Raw genomic sequence first — 24676 nt, forward strand, 5'->3', positions numbered from 1 at the left:
ATATATCACAGGAAAATTTCTCCCTCTACAGACAACATCATACACAAGAGTTTCCAAAAAAATGGCTAATAATCAATCACTGCTGGCTATTTTGCTGGATGGGTTTCCCAAGATTAGGACTTAACTAGAGTGCTTTGCACTGGCTGCTGGCAGCTACAGAACTGACAATTCTTGACCTAAATGCGTATCTGTTCCTTTCTTCTCCTCAGCTTTGGTGCTCCATTAGGGCAGCCTTAATTGAAGGAAACATCATAAAATAAATGCTGAATAACCATGAATCAAGCTCTACTATTTAATAGGCAAAAACTGTGGAAGGCTTCCTGGAGTGCTGTGTGATCCATAAACCCACACTCACACTGACATAAAGCCCCTCACAGATCATTTATTCATGACCTCTTTGCTCCCTGGGACATCAGGGTGCACTGGGGAGAAGTAACACCCAGACAAATGATTCAGCACACACCAAGTCAAAAAAGTAGTTTTCCCTATTTGATTCTTCACCAGCTGTCAGATTAACAACCTTCATTTGCCATCAAGCCAAGCATGGAGAGGGCATTTTTCTTAGGAAAGGACAAACCCTAAATTCCTCGAGCACCCTAACCTGTTACCAGTGAGTAAGCATTGACTGTCTTAGGTCTCTGCAAGGATTGGATGCTCTGGAAGTGACTAGAAGGAGGCTGAATGAGATTGCTTTTAGTTATGTCCCTGCTTTTTGAATCAAATAAATTCAATACCTTTAGAGATGGGTAAAAGAAACTCTCAAACATTGGGTTTGTGTCCCAAACGAGATCCAAACTGGCACAGAGTGGCTGCACCAAGTCCAAGTTTCTGAGCACATTTCCTTCAGCCCCAAAGCAGGGACAGAACAGCACCAGGGTGATGCTGCATCATCTGTGAAGCTGCTCAGACAAGAGGAGCAGGCTGGAAGCAGCAGCCAAAATCCTCCTCAACACAAAGATCTCACTGAGCAGAGAATGTTCCAGGCAATAAATTTATAAGGACTGTCACGAAATCAGCCTGGAAAGGGCAGAAGATTCCCAAAGAGGCATCCCAAGGTCAATGCCAGTAAAGCAGAGGTTTCTCTTCGTGAGACAGCAACACTCAGTGTTGAGGGCTTTTTTTCAGCCTGACAGAACTTCTATTATTTCTAGATACCCCAAAACCTCCACATAATATGAATCCACATATTCAACAGTTGTGTGCCAAAATGTAAATGTGAATTTAAATAATCAGAAGTCTTTATAACATTGCCAAATTAAAATTAAAAAAAAAAATGAATCTTGAGGCCAGAGAGCAATTTAAGACACTACATGCATGCTATTATATTCAAAGCTAGCAAAATAAAACTTATTAGCATGCTACAAAATATACCAAGGTAATTTTTAGGATTTTTTAAAATTTTTTAAATTTAAATTTTTTAAAAGTTTTATGGTGTTACCTAGACTTTCCATGACTTAAAGATTTGGTGTGAAATTAACAGTTCTGTTTGTGACATTACTTGTTGACTTTCAGATAAAATACAGCACTTGGCATCACCTTATCTACAAGGAAAACTCATGTAGGCTATTTATTTTCCTTTTTCCATTTATGTCTAAATGCTCCCTACCAAAACTATCAGCTTTTTTCTGCCTTTCTCCCTGCAACAATTGCTCTCTATATCTCTGACTTCATGTTTCTGAAAGAGTAGATGACAATATTTTATATGAAAATCATAGAGAAATTCAAAGCAGACAACATCTATGCCTATTTGGTGTTCCAGCACATTTTGTAGGAGCTAGACAAAGATGTTTGCCTTGAAGAAAAGTAATAGGATCCCTGGTGGTAGCAAAAATATATAACCACAATTACATTCAGGGTTTTGTTGGGTTTTTTTTTTCAAATATGCCAAATATAATAATACGGACATTTTATTTCCATTTGACACTGAAGCTTAAAAAAAACCACTCAATGAGATAGTGATCCTGTATTAGTAGAATATCTTAGCCTGTTTCATTTTAATGAAAAACCAATTTACAGCATCCTCAAACTTGCTTAGACTGAAAAAGAAATTAAATCTGACACTTTCCACTATTTTGCCAATTTCTAGACCAGACTAACTGGATATCATATTGGTGAACAGAATCTCTGGAAGTTTTTTAAATAAGGAGTAAGATCTTAAAATAATGCTGAACAATGGTGAAATGATAGACAGTTATGAAAAATTTTTGCTTGATTACCTTTGAAATTTGAAGTGGGCTACCTGGAGTTTATACTATATTGAATACAATTACAAATAGCTTTCTTCTGCATCTATCACAAAACTTTTTGCAGGTCAGCAACAAATCTGTCACTGCTTTAAGCTCTGGAAATCAAGGTAATGGCAAACCAGAAAATTTTAAGTGATGGTGTATGTCAGTACTGCTTTATGCAGCTTTTACACGTGAGGGAACTGAGGGACACACAAATCACTGACTTAGTGAGAAGACAAACTGGAGAGAGTAGGACTTCTGCTACTGCTCAACCAAAAATCCATTAAAAATTACCTTGACACACATATTTCTTTGCAGCATGAGCTTTGACATTTTTCAGATACCCTTATGAGTGAAAATGGCAAATGGAGCCAACCTGCACTAGCAGAGAAACAAATTTAAATTCCTCCCTGTCACACCTGAGCCACGACCCACAGAGTGCCACCATCCACCTGCAGAAAGTTTCAGCACATACAGAACTACACCACACCACCACAAAACGTTGCAATTGCCAGCTCTTTTTGTCCTTCAGCCTTTTACACCCCTCATGCACTGCACCTGTGTGCTCTCTGCTCCCTGGTCAGCTCACCTGGGCACTCCATGGCTCGGTACCTTCAATATTAGTCACCTGCTTGTCACAGGTGTAGCCAGTTAGGGATGAGGCTCAGCTGCAGCCCCACTGCCAAACACCACTGACTGTGCGCCTACACCCACCCAGCATCACCACAACACATGAGACTATTTCTACCACGCCCAGTCCAGCTCCTGTTCCAGTTCCCCTTCATCCTTATCTAGAATCCTTTTACTCTAAATCCCAGAGCTCTCCCTCATTAAAGCACCATTCCTTTTACACAGAGGACAGTTAACGTGATCAACCAAAACCAGTCTAAATGCAGGGCTGGAGATTTGTTAATTCCCAACTAACCTGGATCCAGCCCCATGCAGTCAGCCTCACATATTGACTCGAACAGTGAAAAAGTGAACGCACCTCACTGCTCTTCCTATATTTATGTAATACAAATTGATGTCACAACCTGTAGCTCAAATACCTCTTCTCATGTATTATTCCCCTTCATTAACTCCACATATTTCATCCTAAGCCACACAAGTCAGCAGAAGCAGCCTCACTGAGGCTTTCTTGAATGATAGCACTTCACAGTCTCTCTGCCACTGCTGGCCCACTGCATGATTTAATGTATGGAATTTACAATGGTTTTCTTTAGTGCTCAGATGGAGAAACAGCAAATGGCACAACCTACGTGATGTTACTCCCACATATTAAAGCTTTACATTCCCATGCTTTAGAACCCTGGGTATCTTCTGAAGCAGAGATAAAATAATTTCTCCACAGGCTTTTAATTATTTTCAGACCACAATGCCACCAACTCTTCAACACTGTTTAAAAGTTTAGGTAAAAAGGTATCCTGATTTAGAGGCTTGCATTCTAAAGGCAATTTCGGTATCATATTCCTATATGAAAATACCCTCTCCCTATTCTCTTTCCTAGTACTGACAAAGGCTACTGTAAATAACAGACTTTTTAAAAAAACCAAACAAAAAACACTTTGCTGCTTTGGGTCTTTTGGGATGTTTCTACTCCATGTGCCCAGCTGGCTTCAGTACTTCATTTTCTAATATATAAAAGCATAGCAAAAACATACCAAAGTGATAAAAACCTACTGCTAGGTCTCACGAGAGCACCTAGCTCTATACCCAAATATTTGTGGTAGATAAAGCTGAGCTTCTATTACCCAAACTGCTGCCTCATCTCAGTCCCAAATAATTTCTTTAGAACTAAGTGTCAGCACAGCTCTGAAACCCCATGGAATTCACTGTTCTGGTACTTACACCAGTTTCTATGGCTCACTACAATTCTTTTTTTTTAGGTTCTTGCCATGCCTTTCTGTATTTGCCCTAAGAATCAGTGTCCTTACTATTAACACCCACTGGAGATCTGTTGGAAAACAATCATTTAGTTAAACCAACAAAACTTTTGTATGGGGATTAAGAGGTAATTTGAGGCTTTATTTTAGATATCACTAGCACCATCGTAATTTGAAACTAGGATTGGCATTATAAATTTAAGGTACTTATTAGGGCAACTGTGTTCTGTTTGTTCTAAAACTAAACTTTGAACTCTAGAACTAACTTTGTTCTAAAAACTAAAAACTCCAAGAATAATTAGCGTGTGCTGTCACTATTTAGATGTGGATCAAATGAAGGTAGGTCAAAATTTCATATCTCCTCCCTGATAAATCCATTATTGTCCTGAAGGATGGAAGAGACCTTCAAGATCACCCCAGCACAACCCCCAAACCACCACACCACCGAGGCACGTCTTGAACACACAGCAGAATTTATTTTAAAAAGTCAACCAACCAAAAAACCCAAACCCAACCAACCAAAAAGAGTAACTTTTGAGAGATGTTCTGGTGACCAAAAAGGAGTGACAGACTTTTGAGGGACATTCTGGTGACCCAAAGGCCGTGTTGGGTTTTTCCTCCAAACGAAGAGACAGATTTGAGGGAGTTTGGTTTTATTTATTTATTTAAAACAACAGCTTTTGGAAGAACTGATTTTCGAGTTGGGGTGAGATGAGAAATAGAGTCTGAGGGACCTGGGGGAAGCACAGGGTATCCGGGACAGCACAGGGCACTCCCGGTGTTATAAATAAGAAGCTTGACTAGGCCAATATTCAAGCAGCAATCAATTTATTAATTAATGTGGTAAAGTATGAGCAAAACAGCGCTGGGTACAGTGGGGGAAGTTTTCCCTCCAACTGCACAGCGATGGTTGGGGCGTACAGATATTTATAAGGGTACACATAAGCTTTTCTCAGCAGTTTCTATTCCCAATTTTCACGTCACAATTCTATACACTATTGTGAGTTAGTTTTCTCAGGATGTACCCCAGAAAGGAGTATCCCCAGATGGTGGGGTCCGACTTCCGAAAGAAGAAAGAGGTCTCCCAGCTGGTGCGGTCCAGACTCCAGATGTGGGCCCACCTTTTAATTGCAAATACTATAAATCTCATAGCAGTGATGTCCAGCTTCCCTTGGTCAAAGCCATCAATCCTTGGGTTGATGTTCATCTTCCTTTCTCAAGCTGCTTTTCACTGTTTTGCTAAGGTGTTGAGATAAGCATGTTTCCTTTACATATATTCTAAACTTATATTTTCAAAGCTCCTTACTACAAGCAATATTCTAAAATTATACTTCAAAAGGTTATTATTGTAAAGCTGTTCAATGCTTAGCTACGTGCAAAAAGTTCCTGTCCAGCAGCAACATCCTTAAAGCTTTAATTCAGATGCTATAAAATTAATTGCAAACAAAGGATAAGTTCAAAAGCCTTCTTCCATGCTTTACTCCCTCAGTTATTTTTTTAGAATTCATCCTTTAATTGTCCCATGATCAGTTTCCACACATATCCCAATCACAAGCACACACGCTGCCTGTGTGTACCTGACACGAAACACAGCTTTGTATCTCACACCGGGACAATACAGGGCATTCCCGGGATAGCACATGTCATTCCCGGGATAGCACGGGGCACTCCCGGGACAGCACAGGGCACTCCCGGGACAGCGCAGGGCACTCCCGGGATAGCACAGGGCACTCCCAGGATAGCACAGGGCACTCCCGGGACAGAGCGGGGCACTCCCAAGATAGCACAGGGCACTCCCAGGATAGCACAGGGCACTCCCGGGACAGAGCGGGGCACTCCCAAGATAGCACAGGGCACTCCCGGGACAGCACAGGGCACTCCCGGGACAGCGCGGGGCATTCCCAGGATAGCACAGGGCACTCCCGGGACAGCACAGGGCACTCCCGGGACAGCGCGGGGCACTCCCGGGACAGCACAGGACACTCCCGGGACAGCGCGGGGCATTCCCAGGATAGCACGGGGCACTCCCGGGACAGCACAGGGCACTCCCGGGACAGCACAGGGCACTCCCGGGACAGCGCGGGGTATTCCCGGGACAGCACAGGCAACTCCCGAGCCCCGGCGCGGCCCCGGCCCCGCTCAGTGTCGCTCTCCTTCAGCCACGCCGCCGCCGCTCTGCAGCCCGGCGGAGCCTGCAGCGAGCCGCGGCCCTCCGCTCACCGGCGGCGCCGGGGGCGTTCGCTCAGCACCGGTCCCGGGAATCTCCGGGGAATCGCCGGGAATCACCGGGCCCCTCACGCTGGGGCCGCCCCCTCCGCGCCGCCAGGTGTCGCTGTCGCCGCCCGCCGGGCGGAAGCGGCGCTCCGGCCGCCCCCGGGCTCTGTGGCGAGGCGCCGCTCATGGCCGCCGCCAGCAACGCCGGGCGGCGCGGAGGGACGGAGGCCCCGGCCGGGAGCGGCACGGCGGGACACGGCCCACACGGCGGGACACACGCGGAGAGGTACCGGCACGGCGGCACGCAGCCCGCGGGGAGGTAGCGGGGCGGCCCTGAGGCTGCGCGGCCGGCAGCGGAAGGGCCGGGCCTTCCTTTCCCCGCGACATTGTCGGGCCGGCGCGGGGCGCGTTCCTCCTTCGCGGTGCTGCTCGGCCGCGCTGCCCCTCAGAGAGCTCGGGCTGTGCGAGAGCGCTGGGTAACGCCGCACAGGTGCACACACAAACCTCGGGGAGTGGGGTTCAGAGCCCTTTCCTCTTTCCGCCCAGGAGAACTCACGGCAAAAGCAGCCGCGTGCTGCAGCTTCCGCCAAGAATTGCTGCGGATTAATGGATGAGATCCCTATGTTCCGTCAGCAGTACTGTCATTTGAACAGAGCGAGGTGACGGACTTGTTGTGCTTTTGTGCAGTTTAATATCACATGGCATAGTCAGCGGGCAGAAGATACCTGACATTGTAATAATTATTTGATTTGGTTTTTTTTTTTTCCTTAGAAGACAAAATGGGTTTGCCAGTAAGAACGTCTTCTGAGAGTCCTGACTTACAATCCACGTGCACATGTTGAAAATTCAGACTATCACTTGTATATTGACATGGTGTGTTTCAGCCACACACACGACCCCCACCTTCCACAGCAGGAGTCAGTTTAAAATGCACATTAGCACTTGAAGCAAGCTGGATGTAGCAGACTTCTTTTGAGTAAAGTTACTTGGTATTGCCTGAATTGCTGTTCAAATGTTAACTCGGCTGCAGTGAACTTTGGTCATTAACAGCTCCAGTTACCTTGGCTTGAAACACAAACTTTGTGCAGGTAATAATAAAAGATTGTCATTAGAGCTGGTTCACTAAGATGGTGAAGTTTGATAGGTGGTCTTTTAAAAAAGATTAAAAAATAATTCACACACCAGCTGCTGTGAAGAATTTTACTCTCTCCCAGACAGAACCAGTACGCTGCTTTTCCATTTTTCTGGGTTTTGCCTTTGCAAAACAGGGTGTAGGTGAACATAAACATCCCAATTAAACTACACTCATTGTAATTAAGGTTCTCGGAGGATTTGAGAGCAAGTGATTCCTTTCTTTTGGTAAAAGTTTGTTATTTTACATTGTAGTGGAAAATAGTGCAAGATGGGCTCAGGCTCTGGTGTTTTAGGGCCAGCTCTGGGCTAGCAACAAGCAGGGTGTGAGACCTAAATTATTGTTACTTTTAACCCAATAACCAACCACCTGTGCCCTGCAACGTGGACTTTTTTATCCAATTACACAAACCCACCCAAACCCGTGGAGAAGAAGGACCAGCCTCTGCCCTAAAACCTCTAGCTTTATATATATTACTATATTCTAAACTTTTAAACTCTTAAGTTTTCCACCCTGTGATATTACACCTTTCTATTCAATCTCCACACCCACAATCCCAGTTCTGCCATTCCATTTTGGAATCCTTCTCCACGGCCTCAGGTCAAATGCAGTGCTCTCTTGGGGGTCAGTGTGCTGTGTCCCAGCACAGAAAGTCTGAAATTCTCAGCAACCAGGGTTCCAGCACCGCTCTGCAGCGGCTCACTTGGCATTTGGTAATTTAATTTGGTATTGGTGATTAACTGTGGAATAACTGCCCAACAGAGGGCTGCACACAAAACCACATGACCCCAAAAATGCGCACATCTGGAACTGCCAATCTTCGTGCTTAGCCCAGCCTGGCTCTTGGAAAGGCTCAGGTTGATCCAGGGTGTTGACCTGCACCTGACACGCATGGGAAGAACGTACAGGAAAGTGCTGCTGGATGGGAATTGCTGACTGACACCAGCCAGCCTGTGCAGCCCACCTTCTGCAGCTTTTTCCCCCGCTTAAAAACTCCTTAGGGGAATTGTGTAGCCATCAGCAGTCCCTTTTGGTGGGCAGTCAGGTCTTGGCTAAGAGTGGGGTCCCCAGGAAAACAAATGACCAGATCTGTGTGAACAATTCATCCACCTTGCTCCCAGATTGCTTTTGAGACAGTCATGCTACTAAACATTTTGAGTAGATACTTACTTTAGCAGAAAAAAAAAAGCCTCTGAAAGGAATAGAAAATGCATGGTTTAATTCCAGAATACATTTTAGTTTTATCTGGACTAGAAGGCTATAATTTCTTTACATGTTTTTTAAATTACTTAAATCCAGTATGTCAGGCTTATGGATAAAAGCTTGCACTGCAAATCTGATTGATTTTAATGCTTTCTCTAGAGTGATCTTCACAGAAACTCCTAAAGGCTTCGAAGATTTATTTTGGGCCAAATAAATGAGCTAAGTTGTTCTGCTAAAGCAAAATGGATCCTTGTTCAGTTGGAGTTCAGCTCCAGGCTACCAATGAGTGCCATAAGATCTATTACACCCGTCACACTGGCTTCAAGACTAAACAAGATATCTCTTCATCTGACCTGCTGCTGCTTCAGCTGAGGACTGGGATAACCCTGTCAGAGAGCAACACCATCTGCCTGCACCATGCCAAAATTTACATTGAGAGATTTGAAGACTTACAAAAATCCTGCTGTGATCCCTTTAACATCCACAGAAAACTGTCAAAGAAAAACTTGCGAGCAATTGACTTAGACGATGCAGCTTTTCTGAGTGCCAAGTTTGGAAGGCAGTTTGTTCCTGGTTGGAAGCTTTGTCCCAAGTGTATGCAGATAATAAATGGAAGTGTGGATGTGGAACCTGAGGAGCGACAAAGGAGAAGGCTGGATCCAGACGTATGTATATGGATCAGTTTTCCCATCCCCTCTGAACTCTGCAAGCTATTACACTTCATATAACTACTACATAAATTAAATGTTTCTCTCACAGAAATAAGAAAGGATGTAGTCTTTTAGATGTACAGGAGTTTACTGTATTTAAACCTTTGTTTGGAGAACCTTAAAATCTTCTCAAATAATATGGCCTCTAAGTTTTGAAAAATTGTGTCTGCTTATAAATTCATGTAAATACCAGACTGCTGCTGGTATTTTAAGCTGTTATTCAAGCCTTGCAAGCAACAAACTCCTGTGCTTGAAACTGAGCACTGCAGAAGTTGATTCTACAGATGTCTCTTCAGTTAAAAAGGAAAAGAAGGCATTTTCTCTTGCAGCTCATTATGAAATGAGCCTGCATTGAGGGGCATTAAGTGTACTCCTGTTGTGGTGTCTGGGCTGTGAAGGCTGTGGCATTTGGTCAGGGACGCTGATGAACGGGTGTGGGAGGACACTTCTCCAGGTGCTGAGCTTGGAATGTGGCTGGTGCCTTGCTGGCTGCAGTGTTCAGGCTGTGCACAGGGAATCTGCACCCTGAGCAAAGAGGAGTTGCGTCCCAGGAGCTGTTCCCCTGCTGTACTTTTCAATTATGTGTCAGTGTGATTAGGAGGATGATTTGAAAGCATTGATTAAAACTTGCACTGCAAAGCTTGTGTTGCTGGGGTGAGAGACAGGTATAGTTCTCCAGCATAAAGATTTTAAGTTGTTCCTCCTGGGAAATCATAGAATCATAGGTCAAGACTTCATCTGGGTTATTACAATATCCTTGACTAGATATGATTTGTATTTATAATGAAGTGACATTTTCTCTTCCTTTAGGGGCGTACAGCTAAGGCTTTAAAGTCTCTCCAGTTTGCTAACCCAGGACGACAGACTGAGCTCACTCCAGAGACCAGTAAAAGGGAAAAAAGAAGGCAAACAAAAATCTCAGTGTTTAATTCAGACAGGTAATTTGTTAGCTGTATTTACAATAACTTTCATTTGAAGATAAAATAGCCTTGATGGTCAGCCTGTAACATTAGCTATGTGGATGTCTGTGTGTGTATGGATTGGGTTCTTGGTTTTAGGGATGTTGAAGATCCCTCTCATTCCTGAGATAAAAAAAGGGAAAATAAAATGTTAGCTTACAGTTTTCAGGCAGACACAAAAAGGTGTTTGTGAGGCACAGTACTACTAATACATGCATAAACTAAAATTCTGATAATAAGATAACTTTGAAACAGTAAGATTAAGTAGGCTACACTTAAAATATTGGTCATCATTTTTCTGTAAACTCAGTAGTTACACTTGGTAAACAAAAGTGCAAGTTAGGAGCTTACCTTCCTTTTGAAAAACAAAGTTAACATCCAAATTGGATAATACTGGACAACAAGTTACAACCTTCTAATGTGACTGATTTAAAAAAAAAATAAAAAAGGACATTTTCTATTTGTCAAAATATAGAAGAAATAATCACTTTAATGTGTTGTATCACATTAAGTGTAACTGTACCAGACAGAAACAGACTCTAAATGTGCTGCTTAACAACTACACATCCTTCCCTCTCCCTCTGTTTCTCCTGCTTAGTTTGGGCACACAGTGGAGATACAATTAGGACTGATAAACGTTACCAAATACAGTAAGGTATCTTTGAAATTAACAGTGTTAAAGTGAGCACCTGAAGAAAACAACCTTCCCTCCTGTCCTGGTTTTGCATGGGAGCCATTCACAGAAGTGATGCAAAGCTTTTAGCCACTAGAAGGCGGTACACACCTCTGTGAAAAAACACATGTAAAAGACAAAAGAAAAGCTTCCTCTCCGGGAAGTTCTTTTTTTCCATCCGGCCTAAAAAATATCAGCAACTTGGCATCAAAACAATAAGGGGATTTTAACATGGAAAATACCCGTTTGTTTTTCTTTGTACAGGCAAGTAATTCCAGCCAAGAGTAAGGTGTACGACAGCCAGGGGCTGCTGCTGTACAGCGGGATGGACCTGTGTGACTGCCTGGACGAGGATTGCCTGGGCTGCTTCTACGCCTGCCCCAAGTGCGGCTCCAACAAGTGCGGCACCGAGTGCCGCTGCGACCGCAAGTGGCTCTACGAGCAGATCGAGATAGAGGGAGGGGAGATCATCAGGAACAAGCACGTGGGCTAGGGGCCGTGTGCATTATTCCATCCTCAGTGGATGGGCCACACTTTGGTTAAACTCAGCACGTGCAGTGTTTAGGTTCATGGAAGCTCTTGGGACTTGCCAGGACCCACGTGATGAATGTGCTCACTTTCACAGTCCTTTTCAGTGTGGTTATGGGCATATTTCAGTATGGACATAACCATACTGCTGTCTTTTCACACTTGAGTCTGCACTGTAATCAGGCTTCTTACTCATCCAGGTAGGATCTCACTGAACAACTGTACTCAAGTACAAGGTGCTGAATTCTAATGTGATCTATCCTGAGCCACTCACTATTCTTTCATAGATTATTTTGTAGAATGTACCATCTCCGTGTATCCCTCATTTCTCCTTCTCAAATTCAGGATCTCTTGGGTTTTAATCTGTTTTGTGTGAAACTCCTCAGTGAATTTACATGCAGTATTAATAGAGCTCTCTTTCTAGTATTAATAGAGAATACTGTGTCTTCTGTAGACTATTGAAGCTACATCTGATAAATCCAATCCTGTTCACTTAAAAAGGAGTCAGAAGTATTTAGGTGTTCAGGTCTCATCCCAGTTACTGGGATTTGAGGTCAAGTTATCCTTATGAATTCATAAGGATTTGAATTCATATTAAAATATTGAAATTAACCTGTCAAGGCATTGTGTTAAAGTATTACTTATTACTTTGTTGGTTTCTGTAGAACAAAATTAAAAAAACAATTTTGCTCTGTTATCAGTCTGTAATTGGACTGAACCAGTACTTCAACAGCCCTCTCCCTCTTTTTTTCTCTTTTTACTGATTTTTAAGGTTTATATGCATCTGAAATGATACTGAGTGTCTGTTTCCAAACCAAGATTATCTAGACTGTTTCCAAAAAAACCCAGATGAATGGAAAGTATCTTTGGTTGATACATTATCTGTCCTCATAATAGTAAACTTTTACACTAAAAGAAGGCTTGTTGAAAAGATTTTGTAAATTAAGTCTTAGTAACATTTTTATTCTTTGTATTTTTGTTGTGTTTTGTATAAATTTCCTGTCCTTTGGTGACTTGGAAGATCTGCATGTTTGTTGGGTCACATTTTTTCAATAATACTGTTAAGTTCTTGCAGACTTACTCGGTGAGGTTGTATAATCTTGCAATGTGCTCAGCAGATCTTTTTCTGTTAGGGTAAGTGTCACGACTGTTGCCTTGCCAAAATCCAAAGTTATGCTTTGAGTTATGCTGACATCTGCTGGTCCTGCTGGAGTATAAGCACTGAGGTGCTACATTTTTATTAAATCTGTTCTAAAAATAATCAGACTCTTTTTTTAGCTGTTGCAGTGGATGTCTCTCACTGTTTCATCTCTTAAGCAATCTTTTGAATCAGGTGAAAATATAAACAGGTAGCTTCCAGGAGAGTGAGAGGGGAAAAGCTGGTCATGTCATTTATGTGTGTTCATTATTTTTTTAATTAGACCAGAGTTGGCAGTACCCACTGTTAATAAACTTAACAGGCTTTCATGTGTGTGATGAGTGTACCCCTTCAGGTCCACAGCCAGATTTTGGATTCACTAACTACAGTAACTTAAGGTGCCTAGAGCATCTCATTATTAGAACTAGGAGGTATTGCTCTACCTCCATAAAGTCTGTGCAAAATTAGTACATTCAGCCTCTCATTTTACAGCTGCACTAGCAGGTGATTACTTTCCCAAATAAAACACTTGTTTCCCAACAATACAAATAGTGAGTATTGTCCCTAAGGACACTTAAAGTTCAGGTTTTTTTCTGGTTAAAAAAATGACATTTTGGTGTTTGCTGTTCACACGTCCTCCTAACATATTTATGACATTTCCATTTAGCTGCATTTCCTAACATGCCTAGGCTGTAGTGTGTCACTAAGTTCAGTAGTATGTTTTTATACAGTTCCACATGCCTCACAACCAGTTTTCTCTTAAAAGACATTGTTAGAAGTCAAACTTTACCATCTTGCTAGATTAGGCTGCTTACAGCATGAATTTCTCTTTTTGCTGTTTTTATAAACACCTCACAAACTATTTTGGCATCATTTAAAGTGGGTGCATGTGACTCCCAGCAGCACACGTACTTCCCCATCTGCCAGAATTACTCACAACTAAGCCTGTTAAACAGGACATTATTTTAATAGAGCCAAAGGAAACAACTACTTTCCATAAGATCCAAAATGCATATCCACTTTTAAGTTCTGCAAGCGGTGAAGCCAACTGCAGGTGTACCTCAGTGGCTGTATTAAAACTTTCCTTTTGCTATTAATTGCAAAAATTTATGTCTTGGCAAAGTTTAGATATTTAAGGGACAAAAATCAATGACAATAAAAGACTGGTTTATGAAGAATGCATATCCCATGAATCAGTTTGGGTTTATTGAGCAGAAGAATCGTCTAAGAAACCAAACCAGTCTTTAACACTCTTTCACACAGAGCAAATTTCACTTCATGTTTAGAAAATGGTCAAGTTTAACATCTTCAAAACTCACTGAGGGTTCTTCTGTAGACCCTGTGAGAATTGCTGCACAAACCTGTGGTCAGACCAGAGACAGGATGTTCCCCTTTGTGAAGCTGAACATTTAAAACCATTGAAGTATCCCTTGGGATTATTTGTGTTAAATACTCAACAGTATAGTACAGTCAGGTAATTAACTCAGAGAAGCTTTACACTAACTTTTTCAGCATTATGCTACAAAAAGACATTTGTCTTTGGGAGTATGTTATAACCTTATCCTTAGACACAGCATGAATCTGGGTTTTTTTTAATCAGTTAAATTCATTATTTCAGTAACTAACATAAGACAATGTCTAACTTTTGAATCTCCTACCATTCAAGACATCAGAAAGTTCTGGAAGTGGACAGACCTACACAAAAATTGTAATTTTGTAAATCCAAAGTCAGAATTAAAGCTTCTAAAGGAAAAGAAGAAAGTTAAGGTGACAAATTTATACCTATTTTAGATCTGTTTTAATGTTCTTTTAGCCTTTTCTCATAGGCATTCCCCTCTCACTGAAATCCCATGGTGACAGAGCTCCAGAGAGGTTAAGGGGACATCTTTCCCTTGGTGTGTGACAGAAACAGCTTCAGCAGTCAGCATCAAGGCCTGAGTTCTCCGTCTCATGGCAAAAGACAAACACCATTTCCAGCTTTAATTTGTTATCCCCTAAAATTCCCAAATTTTCTTTTGTCATGTTTGTGTCTCAAGAAACACAGTTGCAGCATTTTTCAGCTGATCTCTCAGTAGAATATAGGGTGTGCTGACATATGGTAGCTTGTCCCTCACGATCCAGGTCTTTTTCCCCAGTAACTCCTCAGCAAACATTCTGAAAGCTTTGTTCATCTTTATACTGGTTTCTAACCAATACCACACTAATGCAACTTTAAATAAAGGCCCCTTCAGACACTTCTCTCTAAATTATACACTTTTAAATCCAGTTGTTCATTGAAATTAATATATTCAAAGATCCTTAATTACTGTGGCTGTGTTCAAGGGGTCCCAGGATGAGGGAAGAGACGAGAATCTTGACTCCATGTTTCAGAAAGCTGATTTATTCTATTATGATATATATTGTATTAAAAATGCTATACTAAAAGAATAGAAGAAACGATACAGACAGAAGGCTAGCAAGGAATGGCATTGAATGAATAACAAAAGCTCGTGACTCTCAGTTGACACAGCTGTGGACCATGGTGGGTCATTAAGTAGAAACAATTCATGTGAGACCAATCAAAGGTGCACCTGTTGGTAAACAGCCTCCACACCACATTCCACAGCCATCAGATAGTTATTGTTTACATTTCCTTTCTGAGGCTTCTCAGCTAGAATAGGAGAAAAATCCTAGCAAAGGATTTTCATAAAAATATCACGGTGACAAATTACAAGTTGCATCTAATATTCACCAATGTGGAAGCCATAACCAGAACTACTGTTATTAGAATTCAAATCAAATAAACAGCAATTAGATTTCAAATCATCAGCTACCCTCCAACACGCATTAAAAAAATATTGTAGGGAGGTGTGAACCCTTGCCATTAAACTGCCCAGTTCACTGCTGGAGGGAGTTTTTTGCCATTATCCCAACTCTGAAATAGGGAATGTCCATGTTTCTAGTCTCTTACACCCAGCAGAGGGCATCAGCTTACTGCAAACCTGTCCATGAGTTCTGTGGTGCACCTGCAAGAGATGTGACCCCACAACTGGGGAATTCCTCAGAGAGGAATTCATGGAAGCATTCAAAAATTGAGCACAGGATGAGAGAAGTGTCACCCACAGCCACGAGGTTGCAATAGAGATGACTCAGGCACAAGATTTGCACTTAAGCAAAATTGATTTTCTTTTTGGACTTGAAAGGAGCTTTGCACCCAATCCCCAAACACCTGGATGATTGCTAGTTCTTTCAGAGGAGAGCAGCACATGTTAATAGATACATCTGAATTTTACTTTCCACTGTGAAAGCTTGGTTTAGTTCTCCTGCCTGAACATTTCTTCAGAAATGCAGTATTGGCTAGCCAAGGAGGCACTCACAGCAGGGCCCTGCTCTCCTGACAAAATGGAAAACTTTCCACACAAACAAACCGGGACAGCATTTTACCAGAGCAGCTACAGCAGCAGCCAGAAGCAGCCTAGCCTGAGGCTGGGGTAGGGAAAAGACAAGAGAGGGACTTTCCCTGGTTCTCCCCCCATAACCAAGTGGTGAGAAAATTGCCCTAATTCTTCTCTTCTTCCCTTCAGTAGCCTGGTGCATGCACTCAGCAGCAGATGAAATCTGGATCACACACTAAGTGACTTGCCTTTCTAAGCTCTAGTTACGACAACATTAACAACTTGGGTCATAAGCTCAGCTCTCCATCTCACCCACAGATGTCAGCATTACCTACTGCAACCTCCTGAGAGTGGCTCCATGCAGAGCTCCAGCCTGCAGCCTCGGGTAAAAGCAATTCTCTTCTATCATCATCTGAATTTCTCCTTGTTATTCTTCCAGTTTTTCTTGCATTTTAACCGATAGCTCTACCTACTTTTAAATTGATTTAGCTGCTGAATTAGAACCATGCAGTAGACACCAGTAACATATTAAAAAGAATATATATGTATGTATGTATGTATACACCACTAAGCACCAGCTGTGCAGCCTGGGTAAGCTGGTTACCAGCACCATGACACCTAAATTCTCAAAGGGAAATCACTGGGAATTCAAAGATCCTGCTTCATTCACAGCTTTTAAGGCCTCACAAGTCATCTGAGAAACCTTTTAACATAACCATTTGGCTTAAAGCTAGAAAATAAGATTTTAGCAAATGTCAGTAACATAGGTTTTCTTAATTCACCATTTCTTTTTCTAATTAATCCTGCATTAGAGTACTTTATAATCCAGGTGAGAATGAGTTTTCTTCTCACTTCATCCATTTTCTGTTGCAAGTTTGTAGCACGCAATAAAACCACCCTCAAGCCTCCAAGCTGCTTCTCTCCGGTTTTATAACACGGTAGTGCTCTCTCAGCTGACTTGCTTGTCAATTTTCAATCAGATGGGCTGGATCTTGATAGCTGGCTTCAATGCTCCTGGAACTTCTCTCTCAACCATCTCTTTTTAGTAGTCATTATAATTCGAGTTATTATATTTTGGCTTAGTTTTCATTTGTTATCTTTGTGCTGCTTCCTGGGAGTTTCAGTTCCATCTCTGAAAAAAGAGAAAAAATCAGAGATAGTTCTCTGTTAAATACACCTGTGCAGGATGCCAAACCTCCGGCAGGCTCCTTAAATTGTCAGCACTGAGGGAGCCCCAAACCTCAGCTGCACTGTTCCATGTGTCACCAGTGAGCTCCAAATAACAGTCCTGGGAATTTCAGTGGAATTGCTCAGAGCAGTGAAGGAAGCCAAGCAAAGAGGTGTGTTCTTTGCCCAGGTGAAACACGTCAGGATGAAATGCTGAGGCTGACAGACCTGTTTGGACAAAGTCACCACTCACCCTCACTGGTTATGTGTGAAACAGGAGAAGAGATTGTGCCCAGGATCTTGTGATCCTAAGGAGCCACCGTGTAAAGTAGCAACAGAGTGCACACCTAAAATAATATTGCCTTCTGTTGAGGGATTCTCAAAACAAAATGCTGGGTAACCTGTGCAGGATTGTTCCCTAAAGATCCAGAGAAGCCTGAAGTGCCAAATGCCTGGATCTGAACTTCAGTACTTATATTTCCCTCAGGATGAGGCAGGGAGATGGGGACAGGGCAGCCAGACAGGCACAAGCAGAGCAGATGACTTTCCTGGTGCTTTCTGTTGGATGTGGTCAGTATAAACAAACTGGGTAGAAAGCAGGAACTTGTACTAATGAAAGTTGGTCATATCTCCAGACAAAACCAGAATTTTATTTTTCACAAGAGAAGATTTTATTTCTTCCTATTGGGTTTGAGAGGTTGGTTTTGCTTTTATCAAAAACCCCAGAAAGGCCAAATGTATCCAGCCTAGCCTGTGCCAACTACCTCTGCTTTATGACTCCCCTGTGTTAATTTCTTGTCTGTGAGCTGCTGACTTCTTGAAGTACAGATTGGGCTGGCTGCAGTCTGGAGCAGATGAGGATGCAGGGCTGCTGTCAGAGGACATCTGTCACAGGAGCTGCTGCAGCAAATGTCTGCAGTTCCTTCTCTGCTGGGAGGGTCTGCAGCACCCAGCTCTGTGTGCACACTCCATCCCACCCAGGCACCTCTGACCCAACCTGGGCTAGCATGGTTTTCCTTGTCCACCCTCTGAGCACATCATGACTTCTTGGCTGGAAATTCTGTTTTTGCTGCAGAGTGGCAGAACCCACCTCACTAACATTGTACCTGTAATTTATTTACTTTCTGTCGGCAGAGTGCTCCAAGTGGTGCAGGGCTGAGTCAGATCTCAGTGATGTGTGTGTGTGTGTAGGCACGTGCTTGTAGGGCTGTAGTGTGCAGTGAATACGGCCAAACTGGGTGGATCTCCTCTCTCAGAAGTACCAGGTACGAGTGGCATGGGTCTAAGTTGCCACTGATCTGGATTAGTTTGAATCTGCCCAAGAAGGAAGAAGCAAAACCACTTTTCTGCCTGAGTGTGTTCTGCCCCACAGGGTATGAGGAAAGGGGACCTGCACTCCATTGTATTGACCTTAGGAATTATTCAATAGTTTGACACCCCCATGTGCAACAGAGCTTCTGGAGGAGCAGAGCTGGAGCCCTTTCCCCTTCCACATCTCTTCTTTCCACTGACACCACCAATTATTATTATTATATTATCACAGTATTATTTTTCCCACCCAGCAGTGGTTGCTGATGCTTCTCACATGTCCAGAACGGCTACAGACATTTCAACTTTGTTTTATTTTTCTCTTTTCTTTGGTGGAATTGCAGACAACATTTATATTTGAATAAAAAAAGCAAATAATGCATGTCAGAGTATGCATCAGGGAACATCAAATTGTTTTTTTTCCAGTTACGAATCTATTTCAAATAGGGTAATGCAATTAAAGGATAATTACTAGAATTACAAAGCCAAGCTTATGATCAGAAATGGTTACCCTTTCACTTCAAAGGGCTGTCTGACTAAATAAAACATTCCTGTGGGGCAAGTTACCCTGCATTTGTGCAGGTATCCAGAAGCAACATGTCTGGCACAACAAGTAGAGGAGCTCTTCCAGTTTAAACTGCCACTTTAGGAAAGGGGACAAATATAAGTGGCTTTATCATTGATTGATAGTGGTATAAATTCACTTCAGGATAGGATATTAACTAATTATACATTAGTAGTTTTTAATAAGCAACATCTTAAATAATTTTAAATATTATTTATATTTCATTTAAATTATTTATTATTATAGTATATAATTTCTATTATATTTATAATATAATATAACATAATATAATATAATGTAATATATGATATGATATGATATGATATGATGTGATATGATATAATGTAATATATAATATATATAATATAATATAATATAATATAATATAATATAACGTCGATTTTAATATTTAAATAATTTTAAATTTTAAGTAGTAATGATGGCAAACTAGTCATACTTCCTCAGTAGTGATCTTAGTTTGAACTGCCATTGCTTTGATAAATAACTAGCAGCAAGATAAAGAAGCAAGAAGGTAATTCCAGTGCTCTCCAGGCTTTGCTCACTTAGCAGCTCATCCCAGGGGCTGCTGTTCCCCAGAGAGGGGATCAGGTGGGGTGGAGGAGCTGCAGAGCACAGCCCTGAGCCCACAGCAGCTGTGGTGACCTCCTGTTGCCACAAGCAGGTCCAGGGGCCCAAACAGCCTGGCACTGGTGATGTGGCTCTGGCTGTTCATCCCCATTTTGGTCCCAGAACAAAACTGAACCAAACAAACACACGTGTTCTTCACCCTGCAGGAGCACATTCTCTGTCCTTTCAAATGGCAAAGGACCTCAGCCTGAAACACTGCCAGAGGGACCTTCCACCTTCCTGCATCCTCCTGTACCCAACTGATGCCTCAAGTTTCAGCTTTTCTGTTTTTCACATTCTGTGCTGCTCTAGTGTGTGGGTCTGAGCTTCACATGAGGGGATGGTGAGCTCTCTGCACAGAGCAGGGAGACAAAACAATTCCTGCTCCAGCTGGGCACCAAGGACAAATGATCCAAATCTCAGCCCAAGAGCACAAACAGCGTGGGCTGGAGAGAGAAAAACAAGCAGGATGGGAGTGCCTGGGCTAAAGCTGGAACGGGACAATGAACTGCAAGGTGCAAATGGAGCAGAACTGATCCAAGGGAGAGACCCCGGGAGCGCTCGTGCATTTTGGGACCATTTGGGTTCATCTTGGGTGCAGCCCTGGCTGGGCTCTTGTGCTGCCCAAGGTGGATGCATGGAGGAGATCCTTTGAGTAAATCCCTGCTTTATTCTTCAGCTCTGTCCAGCCTCTGCTCTATCTCCAAGGCATCACACCCACGGCAGCAGTGGAGCTATGGGGACAGCCTAGGGGGAACTGGGGGATCCCCTCTCCCGTGGAGGGGCTCTCCCTCTGGGGTTTGGCTGTCTCCTGACAGGAGTGTTGAGGTGAGCCAAAAGTTCTCAGAAGTGGGAAGTTCCCCTTCCAGAGCTGATTCCCCCTCCTGGAGAGCAGCACAGCCATGCTGTACCCCAGCTCATCTCGGGGCCATCCATTGTGAATCCAGCCATGGCAGAAATCCTGTTGTGCCAGCTGTGCCACCCACAGGCAGCACAGAACTAAAAATTACTTTCCTGTGGCACGAGCACACTTTTATAATAAACACAAAGTATTGTCAGCCCTTGTGTCACTGCCAGGACCCTGGGCAATGGGGCTTTTTCCTTCAGGTGCCTCAGAGAAGGCTGAAGAGGCTCTAAAATAGCTGAGAGCTAAGGGAGGTGCGCTTATAGAGGTGAGGGTGCTTCAAACTTCATTCAGATGAAGTCATGCACTCCCACCCTTCAGAAGTCCAAACCTGCAAGAAATTCCTGCCTTTCTCCAGCAGCCTGTCTGCTGCTATAGTGCTTCAGCGTCAGAAATGATTAGCAAGGTTTTGCCAATCTCTTTTATTCAAGTGCAGGAAATAAAGCAGCAATCCTTTATTATTAGCCGCTTTATTGGACTGGTAATAGTGCCTAAAAAGGGTTGAGACTCCAATTTGCTCCACTTGGAACCACTGTTTGCTGTGAGAGCACGTGGCCTCATTTCCTGCAAGGGTTTCAGAGGGACAGGGACTGAGTCTTGATCCTGCTTCATTTGTCTTCATCTTTTTTCTGGAGGTGCCTGGCAGGCGATGCAGAGTACCTGTTAACTGCACCACGGGAGCAAGCTTCATTTCAGTGAATGTTCCAAACCACTTGGGTGAAAATGCACTAGTTTTGGCTGTGCCCACTGGCTTTCCCCTGCCAGGCCCCAGAAAAAGGGTTTCATGATGTTGTCTTGGGAGGCAGCTGAGCCCCACAGAGATACACACCCCAGATAACACAGAAGGGTTTAGCCCCTGGTGCTGTTAATCCCCTTGTGCTCCTCTAATGAGAAGCCAGATGGTGAAACTAAGCATACAGAGAATTTGTTTTACAACATTTACACTTTAAGCAAATATAATAATATTAATAACAATATGAATGATAATAGTGATGATGATGATGATAATAATTGTAGTAATGATAACATATTTTTATTAAATGATAAATTGGTTTATTTCTCATGTCATACATCCAAAACATTTATTTTGCCTGCATCCCTCAGTACCCGAGGTAGGCAGAATTGCTCCTCTGTTTACAAACTAGGTAAATGGGGCAGAACAGCAGACCAGGAAATACTGAGCCCTATGGAGCAAACAGTGAGTGGAAAAGCAGCTGAGGTAAAGCATTTCCCTCACTCCCTGGAGGTATTTCCATGTCTCAATAACTGGAGGAATAATAAGTGAATAAATACAATGTCTTATTTAGCTGTGTTGTTGTTGGAGCCCTTTGTCTGCAGCGTACTCAGGAAAAACTTTTGGATTGATCTGGAGTGCACAAGCCTATTTTCTATTAAAGTGTATTAATGCCAGGTTCTGTGCAATTAGTGAAAAGTCAATTCCCATTACTAGTTAACATTATTGAGCATCTGCTTTCTTTAATAAAAACCTATGTCCAGCATAAAGACAATAAATCGATAGGCAGCCACTTTCTAAATCTATTCTGTCTCCTCCAAAAATGCAGAGAGTGCTGCTGTTTGGAGTCAGAATGGATTTACAAGAAGAGATCCTCTGCAATTCCTTTTTTTTTTTTTTTTCTGGAAAAGCTTTGCTTTTTTTTTCCAAGAGCTGTACATGTGCAAACTGGTGTTAAATTTTACATTCATTCAGCAGCATCTCAGCCCGGCTTGGCAGAAATCAGAGAAAATGAGAGAAATTAGAGAGTCTCACATGTTTGAATCAAATATAACTGCTATGATTTCTTTTTCTGTGAGGGTGGTGAGGCCCTGGCGCAGAGAACTTGTGGCTGTCCCACCCCTGGAGTTATCCAAGGCCAGGCTGGATGGGCTCTGAGCAGCCTGGTGTGGCGGGATGCTGCCTTTCCAGTGCTCATGGAAAGTGATTAATTGCATCCTACCATGACAGCAGAGACTTCTGAGTGCCAGGAGCTCAGCTAAAAATCAGATCTGCAAAAGGTCTGCAAGGTGCGTTTTTAAGCTTCTATATGTGCAGGTTTCATTCTGGTTAGCCCTGAAATAAATGAGGAGTGTTATTTGAAATTAATAAAAAATAACTAAAACAGGAGGAAAAAAACTTGTTTTTCTTGGGTGAGAAAAATGAAAGCTAAAGGAGAATTGAGAGGAGGTGTGAAAGATTTATTGTTCTTCTCCTGATGTTTCTTTAGTTTACTCTTGGCTTTCACTTTCCCTATGGAGCTGCAAAACCCCAAAGGCTGCTGCTCGAAAGGGAATAAAAGGCAGCTGAAAGGCAGCTGCTCTCAGTGGCCTTTTTTGTTGCTGTTAATGTCACCTGCAGGACCAGGGGGAAAGCAGTGACTGGGTGGCAGAAGGAGCTAAAGATGGCTCAAGGAAAGCAAATGTATTTTCCTTCATTCTTTATGAGAAGCAAGGAAATAAAGCTGCTCTGCCTGTTTTAATGATTATTTGCTAAACATTTGAGCAGCTGAGTTGTTAGTCAGAATGAATGTAGATGAAATTCAGACATAGACAAAGCTATTTGTAGGAATTTGTTTTTTATAGACACATTGGCAGCACTTTTTCCCCAGAAGTATTACATTTTGATTTAGCTGAGGAAAAGGAATTGTATTATGTGATTTAATTACACGATTGTGACTCACACTTTGTTACAAATACTGAGCAGTGAAAATGGGAGCAAAATGCAAGCTATCTGTTAGGTAAACATGTTCTTTTAAACTGTTGGCTGAATTTGAATAATGAATAAATTGGAGGAAATGGCAATCTGCTTGTGGAGGTTTCAGAAAAATAAAGAAGGGCTAAGCTCAAAAGGTAAATTATTAATGTTGGTATATTCGCTTTGCTCCTGTTATTTGTAACATAGGAAATGTGATTTGTGTGTTTGTGTCATTTTAATATTAACTCAGTTGCCAGCTCAGATCTGAAATAATGAGACAGATGCAAGTCTTTCATTTCCAGAGAAGCATTTTTAATGCAAATGAAATCAATATGGTCAAACGTTCTGCCCAAAGAAGAGCTAAAGGCTGGGGTTTGGGAGGTTTTATACTCTTCATTTTCTCCACCTGTGGTGGGACAGACATATGCACACATGGGAGAAGATGGTGACACCAGCTTCTGCTCCTGTGTTCAGCACATGCTGGGCTCTTGTCTGCAGTCAGCCTGATCAGGAGGAACTACAGCACTATAAAAAAAAATTAAAAATCAGACAGACACAGCTGGGTACAGCTGCAGGGCCTGAGAGCTAGTGAGTGAGAGCTAATGCTCTTGGGGAAGCCTGCCAAAGGTCTGGTAAGTCTGAAAGGCCGCAGCAGTAGAGGAACACTCAGGTCCTCTCCTCCTGTAAATGGGTCCTTGTGAATCACCATGGAATTTTTCTTGACACCAAAGGGAAATGGCAGACCGGGTCTCACCTGGCTTTGAAGCTGCTCAAAACAAGGAATTTTTTGAAGGAAATCCCCTAGAAAGCTGGGGAGATCCCTCAAGAGAGCAGATCTGCTCTCAGGATCCTTGCAGGGCTGCAGCTCCTCTCCCTTCCCTGCTCGTGGTTCCCGCTGTGTTTGCACCAGGACGGGAGCACTGGTGAGCAGGCTCTGCCTCCCAAGCCCTGTGGAGCATCCCTGGCATCAGGAGAGGCCACCCCTCTTCCAGCTGGGCTTGTTCAGCCCCACTGAGCTCCAGCTCACACCTGTGCAGCCTGGCCTGGCTCCGGGCGCCCCTGAGTGTCACACACAGGGGAGGCAACGTGATGGACAGAAAAGCTTGGACCTGTCCCCATCCACTGCAGCTCTGAGCTGGGATTTTGGCTTTCCAGGCATGGGAAACACAGAGCATTGAGTGTAAGCATTCACCTTGGCCTGGAGGGTTGTTTTAGACCAGAGCAGCCCTGTGGTGACAGGTAATGGCACGAGAATGAAATAACCCTCACCACCTCCAAGATCAGCTCTCAGCAACACACACAGAAGAAATAATAATGGGAGTTGGGTTTTTGTTTTCAGCTTGGGCAAACCTTGTGCCAAGTTCCGTGGAAGTT

General features: G+C 42.8%; 1 protein-coding gene across 3 annotated transcripts; it reads left to right on the top strand.

The window, feature by feature from the left end:
• Nucleotides 1-6456: 6456 nt before the first annotated feature.
• Nucleotides 6457-12791, top strand: LOC119701935 (ADP ribosylation factor like GTPase 14 effector protein). 3 transcript variants are annotated; one of them, XM_038139241.1, is made up of 5 exons: nt 6457-6611; nt 6872-6984; nt 8820-9325; nt 10181-10308; nt 11267-12791. In XM_038139241.1, the coding sequence occupies exons 3-5, from the start codon at nt 8903-8905 to the stop codon at nt 11493-11495; spliced, it is 780 nt and encodes a 259-aa protein (XP_037995169.1). In that variant the 5' UTR covers nt 6457-6611; nt 6872-6984; nt 8820-8902; the 3' UTR covers nt 11496-12791. The 3 variants fall into 3 exon arrangements, with proteins under 3 accessions (XP_037995169.1, XP_037995171.1, XP_037995170.1); XM_038139242.1 differs by lacking the exon at nt 6872-6984 and adding an exon at nt 7097-7413 and having other exon boundaries at nt 6469-6611; XM_038139243.1 differs by lacking the exon at nt 6872-6984 and having other exon boundaries at nt 6460-6611.
• The last annotated feature ends 11885 nt before the right edge of the window (nt 12792-24676 follow it).

Source organism: Motacilla alba, chromosome 5 (assembly GCF_015832195.1).
Source record: "Motacilla alba alba isolate MOTALB_02 chromosome 5, Motacilla_alba_V1.0_pri, whole genome shotgun sequence".
NCBI lineage: Eukaryota > Metazoa > Chordata > Aves > Passeriformes > Motacillidae > Motacilla > Motacilla alba.